The sequence below is a fragment of the Carlito syrichta genome, unplaced genomic scaffold (genome assembly GCF_000164805.1).
Source record: "Carlito syrichta isolate Samal-C Ts95f unplaced genomic scaffold, Tarsius_syrichta-2.0.1 Scaffold106255, whole genome shotgun sequence".
NCBI lineage: Eukaryota > Metazoa > Chordata > Mammalia > Primates > Tarsiidae > Carlito > Carlito syrichta.
The window spans coordinates 79,720-90,647 of NW_007050351.1; the positions used below are offsets into that span (position 1 = coordinate 79,720).

The 10,928-nt window shown below is 42.1% G+C and overlaps 1 protein-coding gene across 1 annotated transcript in view; it reads right to left on the reverse strand.

The window, feature by feature from the left end:
• The window catches only part of LRRC36 (leucine rich repeat containing 36), a 49,236-nt gene that overhangs the window by 21,066 nt on the left and 17,242 nt on the right, over window positions 1-10,928 (reverse strand). Inside the window, exons 3-4 of the mRNA XM_008066668.2 lie at window positions 7,993-8,120; window positions 4,335-4,380 (exon numbers count right to left, since the gene is read on the reverse strand). Of these exons, the coding sequence (XP_008064859.1) occupies window positions 4,335-4,380; window positions 7,993-8,120 (174 nt within the window). The remainder of the gene's footprint in view (window positions 1-4,334; window positions 4,381-7,992; window positions 8,121-10,928) is intronic.

The following is a 10,928-nucleotide window of genomic DNA, read 5'->3' on the forward strand; positions in this document are numbered from 1 at the left end:
CCTCAGCCTTCCGAGTAGCCGGAATTACAGGCATGCGCTACCACGCCCGACTGATTTTTTGATTTATTGTAGAGATGAGGTCTCACTGCCCAGGCGGGCCTCGAACTCGCGGGCTCAGGCAATCCACTCACCTCAGCCTCCCAAAGGTGCGGGATTACAGGCTGAGCCACCAAGCCCGGCTGTAAAACATTATTTTTAGGTAACAAAATTAATCTAAGAATAAGGGATTTCTGTTTAAAATAATGACAAATTAGGTAATTCAGATTATCCTTCCTGTTGAAGAGGCATGATATATATTCTTTTTTTTTTCAGGTAAGATTTCTTTATTCTCATCAATTATTCAATTATTTATTTACAGCAGTATGAACTCAATTATATTTATTTTATATTTTTAGGTTATAATTCAAGTTATTTTGTTCCTCAAATGTCTTCATTATGGATGGTGGATATATATTCCTTTTTTTTTTTTTTTTTGAGTTAGAGTCTCACTCTGTCACCCAGACTGGAGTGCAATGGCCGCTCCCGGCCACCGCAGCCTCAACCTCCTGGGCTCCTTCCGCCTCAGCCTTCCAAGAAGCTGGATCTACAGGCGCGTGCTACCATGCCCAGCTCATTTTGATTTATTGTAGATATGAGGTCTCGCCAAGTTGCCCAGATGGGTCTCGAACCCGCGGGCTCAGGCAATTCGGGTATATATTCTTAAAGGCATCACAGCTACAGGATCGTGATGAATTTCTAGATCAAAATCTAGGAAACAGCACAAACCCATTAGGTAAGTATAGTAATCAAAGCCACTTTTACTATAAGACTTTTTAGGGCAAAAGGGACAGAAGTCCAAGTCCAGGCTCCCAAGATGAGGAATGTGACAAACCCTTCCTTTGACCCCACAGAGAGCAACAGTAAGATGGAACCCTGAGCAGGATATAATTTTCAGAGTAAAGGTAAACTGGAAATAAACTAGCCTTTGTACTGACTGGTAATCCAGGTTTGCATCATCAGAGTGGTCCAGGAAACCTCAAATCATGAGCTGGGATTAAGATGATTCCAAGCCGGGCTTGGTGGCTCAGCCTATAATTCTGCACTTTGGGAGGCTGAGATGAGTGGATTGCCAGAGCCCGTGGGTTTGAGACCCGCCTGCGCAACTTGGCCAGACCTCATCTCTACAATAGATTTTTAAAAAAATTAGCTGGGCGTGATAGCGTGTGCCTGTAGTTCCAGCTACTTGGAAGGCGGAGGCGGAAGGATCACTGGAGCCCAGCAGGTCGAGGCTGCAGTGGCCGGGAGCGGCCACTGCACTCCAGCCTGGGCAACAGAGTGAGATTCCAACTAAAAAAAAAAAATAGATGATTCCAGACTAATAATGTCCTATATACCTGGTAGAGGCAAATGAAATTCTGTTTTGGAAAAGATACATTCATGCAAGACTTTAAATCATTCCTACAAATGATTTTTCAAATATAATGGCTAGTAAATAGTTGAAACCAATCGACCATACAAACGGGAAATAAAACATGAATAAGAACCAGTAGAAAAAAATAGACAAACAGATCCACAAAAACATTAGATATTGGAATTACTAGATACAACCAATAAAACAGCTATGTTTACTCTGTTTAAAGAAATAGAAAATAAGCTGAAATTTTCTCCTTATAAAAAATGACCCAAGGCTGGACTTGGTGGCTTAGCCTGTAATCCCAGCACTTTGGGAGTGGATTGCCTGAGTCTGCCAGTTCAAGACCAGCCCAGGCAACTTGGCGAGGCCTCATCTCTACAATAAATAAAAAATTAGCCAGGCATGGTAGCATGCGCCTGTAGTTCTGGCTACCTGGAAGGCTGAGATAGGAGGATTGCTGGAGCCCAGCAGGTCGACACTAGGGTGGCCGTGAGTGTGCCACTGTACTCTAGCCTGGGTGACAGAGTGAGACTCCAACTTAAAAAAAAAAAAAAAAGTGACCCAGTGAATTTGAAAAAAAAAATTAAACTTACAGAGCTGAGAACTAAATCAATTAAGAATTCAGTGGACAAGTCTAACAGCAGATGAGACACAACTGAAGAGAATGTTAGTGAAGAACAGATGGGTCGGAAGAAATGATCAAGAATGCAGACTTGACTAAAACAATGACAAATATAAAAGAATAAGAGACAAAGAGGACAAATTGAAAATCTTTGACATATATTTACTTAATCAAGAGTTCTAGACAACAAGAGAGAAAAAAATGGGACTGCAGAAAACCAAAGACAACTAAAAAAAATTTAAAAAGCAGCCAGAAATAAAAGGACATATCCTTGCAGGAGTGACAGACTTCTAGCTACCTTGTCAAAATTAACCAAAAAAGATAGAATACAGTTAGTTACTTTTTGGGGCGGGGGGGGAAGTGGAGTCTCTCACTCTGTCGCCCAGGCTGGAGTACAGTGGCACACTCATGGCCACTACAGTCTCAACCTGCTGGGCTCAAGTGATCCTTCCGCTTCAGCCTTCCAAAAGCTAGAACTACAGGCACACACCACCATATCTGGCTAATTTTTTGATTTATTGTAGAGATGAGGTCTCGCCATGTTGCCCAGGCTGGTCTTGAACCCATGGGCTCAGGCAATCCTCTCACCTCAGCCTCCCAAAGTGCTGGGATGATAGGCATGAGCCACCATGGCCAGCCTAGTTACCTTTAATAATCTGAAAGAAATAACTGTCAACCTAGAAAGCTATACCCAGCAAAAATACTCTTTAAGAATAATGGCGACATAGAAGCATTTTCAGATAAAGAAAAGCAGAAAGAGTTTGTTACCAACAAATTCACACCAAAGAATATATTAAAGTAAGGTGAAGGAGACTATCAGAAAGGAAGTCTGGGGAAAAAAATAAAGAAAAAGGTTGGGCATGGTGGCTCATGCCAATAATCCCAGCACTTTGGGAGGCCAAGGTGCGAGGACTGTCTGAGCCCATGGATTCGAGACCAGCCTGGGAAACTTGGTGAGACCTCATCTCTACAATAAATAAAAAAATTAGTCAGGTATGATAGCGTGTGCCTGTAGTTCTAGCTACCTAGAAGGCTGAGGTGGAAGGATGGCCTGAGCTCAGCAGGTCGAGGCTGTGGTGGCTATGAGCATGCCATTGCACTCCAGCCTGGGTGACAGAGTGAGACTCTGATTCAAAATATAAATAGGCTGGGCTCGGTGGCTCAGCCTGTAATCCCGCGCTTTGGGAGGCTGAGGTGAGTGGATTGCCTGAGCCCACGGGTTAGAGACCCGCCCAGGCAACTTGGCGAGACCTCATCTCTACAATAAATCAAAAAATTAGCCAGGTGTGGAAGTGCACGCCTGTAGTTCCAGCTACTTGGAAGGCTGAGGCGAGGGGATCACCAGAGCCCTGCAGGTAGAGGCTGTGGTGGCCGAGAGCGGCCACTGCACTCCAGTCTGGGCGACAGAGCGAGACTCCAACTCAAAAAACAAACAAACAAACAAACAAAACCCCAAAATATAAATAAACAAACAAATAAATAAATAAGCAGACAGTGGTAAATAAATGGATAAATTTAAATGAACACTGACTATATAAAAGCAATATCTTCTGGACAACTTGGTGAGACCTTGTCTCTACAATTTAAAAAAATGTAGCTGGGTGTGCTGGTGTGCATCTGTGATTCCATCTATTTGGAAGACTGAGGCAGAATGATCACCTGAGTCCAGCAGGTTGAGGCTGTGGTGGTGGCCAGGAGTGTGCCACTGCACTCCAGCCTGGGTGACAGAGTGAGACTCCAATTAAAAAAAAAAAAAAAAGCTTGTGAGGCTTAAAAATATAGAGAATTAAAATTCATAAGAATAACAAAATATAAGTAAGAAGGATTAAATGGAATAAAGTATTCTGAGGTCTTTGAATTATCCAATAAAAGAGTTAAGGTTTTAATTTAAAAATTGTATACATTAAGATACATATTGTCATTTTGGGAATAATACTAAAAGTACAGAGATAGTGTACAACATAAACTAGTAGAGAGAAAAAATGGATTAATACATAAATAATAAATCCAAAAGAAGGCACAAAAAAGGTGAAAAAAGGAATGGTGAGCCAATATAAAATCAAGAACAAAGTAGGTTAAAAAAATCCACTCTTAAGCAGAAAAGCCTCACAGGTCACTAAGCATCCATGACAGCCCCTCACGAAAGCAAAAGAGTTAGCTGACCAAATAGGGCTCCTAAATTGAGACATCTTCATCTTCTCCCAAATCCCATCATATCCAGATTTCTCTAATTGGTGTGGGGAAATATATTCAGATAGCCTCAACCTGCTGGACTCAGGCGATCCTTCTGCCTCGGTTTTCCAATAAATAAATACTTACCATCTTCCTGGTGATTGTCACTTAGCATCTCCCTTCTTGATACTTCCTGCACAAAAAAAAAAAAAAAAAGTTTGAACATTTAGGTAGAAGGAGGTCTATGGGCATTCAAATGTGAATTTATTAGACCAGGGGTTGAGAATACTTTCCTACTAATGATGAGGAAAGTCATCCTTGCAAGTTAGGGAAACAGACCTTTAAAAAAAGGTCTATGTTCTTTTTTTTTTTTTTTTTTTGAGTTGGAGTCTCACTCTGTCACTCAGACCTGTTAGGCTTAGATGATCCTTTTGCTTCAGTTTTCCAAGTAGCTGGAACTACAGGCATGCCCCACCTTGCCCAGCTAATTTTTTGACTGATCGTGGAGACAAGGTCTTACCATGTTGCCCAGGCTGGTCTCAAACTCGTGGGCTCAGGAAATTCTCTAGATTCCACCTCCCAAAATGCTGGGATTATAGGAGTGAGCCACTGCACCCAGCTAAAGGTCTATGTTCAAGCCTATTTTAAAACAGTCACAATACAAGGAGATTCCAGAGTAACTTTACTATCCTTAGAAAGTAAAGGACAAGGGAGGAGGGGTGGGATTGGGAGTTGAGGGAAACTGCTAGGGGAGGGAGGAGCATACCTCATCAACAAGAGTACCTGCAAAATCAACATTTGTATACCTAAGCCTGAATTGTACCCCACATCTTTATAATAAAAAAAAAAGTAAAGGACATACTAAACAATGACTGTATTTTCTCTGTTTTGGATAGCTCAACAGAGAAGTTAGATGAGGCTCCCTTTCCAGTTTTATTTTGTTCTGTTTTAAGAACCCTTATACTTATTTTACCTTCTGACAAAGCTATGGTACCACGGTAGTTAATGGGAGTTTTAACAGGCTGAAAGTTTATCCAAGGCATAACTTGGCAAGGATTGAAGCAAAATGGAAAGTCATTTAGGGTTTTGTTTTTCAAAAGTTACTTTTTTTTTAATTAAATTTTATTTTATTATAGAGCTGTAGAGTATAAGTAAGGACTAATACACAAGTAGGCTGCATGCAGATGAAGTCTGGGCCTCCAACTGGCCCTCAAAAGTTATCTGAAAGTATTCAGTATCTTTTTGGTAGTCATGGAGAGAAAGAAATCCCACTTCCTTATTTCTTAAGCTAAAAGGATATACAGCAAGATATTCAATTTCCTGTTTTCTCTCACTTCAAGAAGTAATTTCAGAGAAGTTTTTTGCTTGCTTTTCTTATCTGAGAAGTGCTATTTGACTAACTATAGATTGGAATATCCTTTGTCTCCATTTTCTTTTCTTTCTTTTTTTTAAGTTGGAGTCGCTCACTCTGTTGCCCAGATTGGAGTGCAGTGGCACATTCCCAGCCACTGCAGCCTCAACCTGCTGGGCTAAAGTGATCCTTCCACCTCAGCCTTCCAAGTAGTCGAAACTATAGATGCTACCACACCTGAATAATTTTTTATTTTTTATTTTTTTATTTTTTATTTTTTTTGAGTTGGAGTCTCATTCGGTCGCCCAGACTGGAGTGCAGTGGCCGCTCCCGGCCACCACAGCCTCGCCTGCTGGGCTCCGGCGATCCTTCCGTCTCAGCCTTCCGAGAAGCCAGAATTACAGGCGTGCGCTACCACGCCCGGCTGATTTTTTTGATTTATTGTAGAGATGAGGTCTCGCTGCCCAGGCAGGTCTCGAACTCGCGGGCTCAGGCAATCCACTCACCTCAGCCTCCCAAAGGTGCAGGATTACAGACTGAGCCACCGAGCCCGGCTGATAATTTTTTATTTATTGTAGAGATGAGGACTTGCCAAGTTGCTCGGGTAGGTCTCGAACCCACAGGCTCAGGCAATCCACTCGCCTCGGCCTCCCAAAGTGCTGGGATTACAGGCTGAGCTATTGAATCCGGCCGGCTGAGACAGTTTCTAAATTACCCAAGTAGCATCTCCAAAAAACAAAGAAACCGATTAAATCCTAATCTGCCTTTTTTTTTTTTTTTTTTTTGAGTTGGAATCTCATTCTGTTGCCCAGACTGGAGTGCAGTGGCTGCTCCCGGCCACCGTAGCCTCGACCTACTGGGCTCCGGCGATCCTTCCACCTCAGCCTTCCAAGTAGCTGGAACTACAGGTGTGTGCTACCACACCCAGCTAATTTTTTTGATTTATTGTAGAGATGAAGTCTCGCCAAGTTGCCCAGGTGTCTTGAACCCGCGGGCTCAGGTAATCTACTTACCTTGGCCGCCCAAAGCGTGGGATTACAGGCTGAGCCACCAAGCCCGGCCCCTAATCTGTCTTTTTAAAAGATGAAGATTTAGCCTGAGCTCGGGGGTTCGAGATCAGCCTGGGCATCTTGGTGAGACTTCATCTCTACAATAAATCGAACAATAAGCCAGGTGTGGTAGCATGTGCCTGTAGTCCTAGCTACTAGGAAGGCTGAGGTGGAAGGATTGCATAAAACCAGGTCAAGGCTGCAGTGGCTGTGAGTGTGTCACCACTGCACTCCAGACGGGGTGACAGAGTGAGACTCCAACTCAAAAATAAAAATTAAGTAAATAAATAAAAAGAGGAAGGAAGCTATTATAGACTCTGAGAAAAACTGACTAACTTCTTACTAGTACAGTCTTGATTATCTACAACTATAGATCAATCACAGCCCTTGTCTCTTTTCTTTCTCCTCCTGGCTGTTTTCTATAATTCCATTGCTCATAATTTATCAAAGAAAAGGCAAGGGAAAAAGATGAATATAAAGCAATCAGTTCTACTCCTTTTATCAGATTCATTCACACAAACGAGTCTTATGTAAGGGTTGTATCACTCCTCTCACCAATCTTTTCACTATATATTTATTTTTCATTCCTCCTCCATCTTGCATGATCTTGATATTCCCATTGCCCACACTTCTATGCCATCTTTACCTTTAACTTTTTTTTTTTCCCCCCTGCTACCTTGCAGAGGCAGCTTCGGGAAAGCCAGGCCTGAAACATAAGGCTCAGTAATTTTTTTTTTTTTTTTTTTGAGTTGGAGTCTCATTCTGTCACTCAGGCTGGAGTACAGTAGCATGCTGACGGCCACTGCAGCCTCGACCTACTGTGCTCAGGCGATCCTTCTGCCTTAGTCTTCCAAGTAGCTGGAACTACAGGCACACACCACCATGCCCTGCTAATTTTTTGATTTATTGTAGTGATGAGGTCTCACCAAGTTGCCCAGGCTGGTCTTGAACCTGTGGGCTCAGGCAATCCTTTCACCTAGGTCTCTCAAAGTGCTGGGATTATAGGCGTGAGCCACTGTGCCCTGGCCAAGGCTCAGTAATTAAAGGGTAGAAGTAGAAAATGTAAGAGGCAAGGCAACAGGAGAAGAAGACATTGGGTAGAGAGGATAAAATTTTAAAATAGCCACAAATTATAACAGTTGCATTCCTGTTGAGGACAAAAATAGTTGGCATAACATATGCTAAAGTTATGTATAAATAAAAAAATTTGATAACAGGTTAGTGGGGTTCAGGGAAAGGGGAGATTGAAATTAATGGAGAAGGTACACTGCATCCTGTTCTGCTCTTTCCTTTTGAATATCTTTATCAAACAAGTCCTCTTAGACCTTGATAAATGAGAGTCCACTAAATTATTAGTATTAATCATTGACTAGTCAACAGATCAGCAGGAGAGTGAATACATTACCTGTGTCCCCAGGGGGAAAGTGTCTAATTTCTGATCTGGTATACCATTGCCCTGGGTGGCAGAAGTACTTGTTAGGGAATCCTTTATTTCCCGGTTGGGGAAGGGAATAAAAGGTCCTTTGTTTGAGTCTGTGTTAAAAGAAAAAGCGTACAATGAAGCACTGACAAGACTTCATAGGCAGCGTGTCTAATGGAAAGATACTAGAAGGAAAGTCACAAGATTGAGTGCTAGTTCTGGTGCCACCACTTGGAAACCATGTGAACTTGGGCAAATCACTTAACCTCCCTAAATCTCTCATTTATTTTATAAAATAGTGATGGTAAACCTATATGCCTATCTCAGGGTTGAGGCTAGGTTAAAACAAGATAACAGATACGAAACAGCTTCAGAAATTATAAAGTGCTCAACAGAAACTGAGAGGAAGGCAAGTATCTTGCACATGTCATAAGTGAATAAATAACGCACTTTGACCTCAGTTCAACAATCTCCAGTTACAGAGTGAGATGCTAGGAATAGACTGGCATCTCCAAGGCACTAATCGGCAGTCAGCACTGATTCACCGTCTTTTCTTTTCTTTTTTTTTTTCAGTTGGAGTCTCACTCTATTGCCCAGACTGGAGTGCAGTGGCCATTCCCGGCCACTGCAGCCTCGACCTGCTGGGTTCCAGTTATCCTTCTGCCTCAGCCTTCCAAGTAGCTGGAACTACAGGCGCACGCTACCATGCCTGGCTAATTTTTTTGATTTATTGTAGAGATGAGGTCTGGACAAGTTGCCCAGGCGGGTCTCGAACCCGCGGGCTCAGGCGATCCATTCACCTCAGCCTCCCAAAGCTCTGGGATTACAGGCTGAGCCACTGAGCCCGGCTTGATTCACTGTTTCAAACCAGCCTCTTTCTGCCTTGACTTCCTTATTTATAAAAAGAGAAAACCTGATCAGGACCTATTTCATAGTGAAGAATCCTAAATCCTTAGATCTCCCAGTTTGTTTTGCCTATGATTAGAGAAACAACTTTAAAAAGAAAAAGAAAAAAAAATGAACAAAACCTAGTCCTGCCTACCCTGGAAACTGTAATCAAGCAGAGACAGTTAGAAATTCTATTAGATTGTCATTCTTACACAAAAGATTTTCCACAATCTTGATCTATATACTTATTAATTACAGGATTCTGGGATTTGTGATCTCCTGGGGGAACTTAGGTGAAAATAAGAGTTTTGCTTTTGTCCAGGGAGATTTTTTTCTAGCAGAATTCTGTAAGAATTAAGATTGTGTCAAAAACTTGGGCTTCATCAAACAACGTGCTCTTTTGCTTGTTTCTGTCCACCAGTTCTGGCAACAGAAAGCTATCAGCCAGTGCAACTGGGAACACAGAGTGAATAAAGCTAGCCTCTTGAGAACCAGTCCCTCAGTCCATTTGGAGCTCTGAAATGCTTCCTATTTCTGAGTTGCCTTCTGGGACTAGAATGTCCTATTTAAACACAAAATGATCTTCCAACCATTGAACTTGACAGAGCTACTTTTCTCAAAATGACATGAGCTTTCAAATTTTTTGTAGTGGTTCCTATCGCAGTAGCACTTCAGAAGGAACAAGGTGAAGCAGAACCCACTGATTGTAACCTGATTTTTTGTGTAAATGAGAATGGTTATTAAGCTGTGACTTTGAGTTTAGGCTTCTTCTTACCCTTATTCTGCAGAACAAGATGTTTGTTTGTTTGTTTGTTTGAGTTGGAGTCTCACTCTGTCGCCCAGGCTGGAGTGCAGTGGCATGCTCCCGGCCACCACAGCCTTGACCTGCTGGGCTCCCGTGATCCTTCTGCCTCAGCCTTCCAAGTAGCCAGAACTACAGGCGCGCGCTACCATGCCCGGCTAACAAAACAAGATTTTAATAGGAGTCCAAGACCCTGCTCCACCCTGCTTTTCCTCCTATAGCACTTATGCTGTTTTCCAGATTTACAGGTTCTTTTTCTTTCAACCTACTTCTTGCTTCAAGAAAATCCCTTACAGTCTGAACTCTTGGCTGAGTGACCTTCTCTTGGTTTGTGGCTATCACCTAAATCTGATTGACCCTAAAGCTAAATCTCTTTACTCTGGTTTCTCTTTTGATATCTAGATCTAAATTTCCCAAGCAGCTCCAAAGAGTGTCCCACAGATAACTAAAAAGTTGATATTTCTTTCTTTCTTTCTTTTTTTCTTTTTTTGAGAAAGCAGCATTTATTGAGAGGACAGAAAAGCTCCCACAGTGGGAGGGAACCCAAAGGGCTGCCCACAAGTTAATATTTTCTAAACCAAACTCATTATTGTCACTTCTAGGACTACTTCTGCTGGTGCTTCCCCCAGTGTTGGTATTGGCATTACTACTTATCCAATCACTCAAGACACAAACTTGTTCTTTGACTCTTACTTATCTGAAATCTCAATCAATTACCAAGTTCTATGCAATTACTCTTTTTTTGAGGAGGGAACTTTATTTTATTGAGATATAAGTTATATACCATATAATTCACCTTTCTACAGTGTCCAATTCAGAGGTTCTTAGTATATTTACAATGTTGTACAACCATCACCATTATCTAATTCTAGAATATTTCTATCTTTCTTCTTTTGTATAGACAGGGGCCTTGCTATGTTGCTCAGACTGGTCTTGAACCTCTGGCCTCTTGCCTCAGTCTCCAAAAGTGCCCAGCCTCCAGAATATTTCATCACCCCCAAAAGAAACCCTATAGTTGTCAGTCCCAATTCTCCCTTCCCTGCCATCCCCTGGTAGTCAACAATATACTTTCTGTCTCTATGGGATTGCCAATTCTGGATGTTTCATATAAATTGAATCGTACAATATATGGCCTTTTTGTCTAGCTTTTTTTTTTTTGAGTTGGAATCTCACTCCACCACCCAGACTGGAGTGCAGTGGCCGCTGCTGGCCACCGCAGCCCCGACCTGCT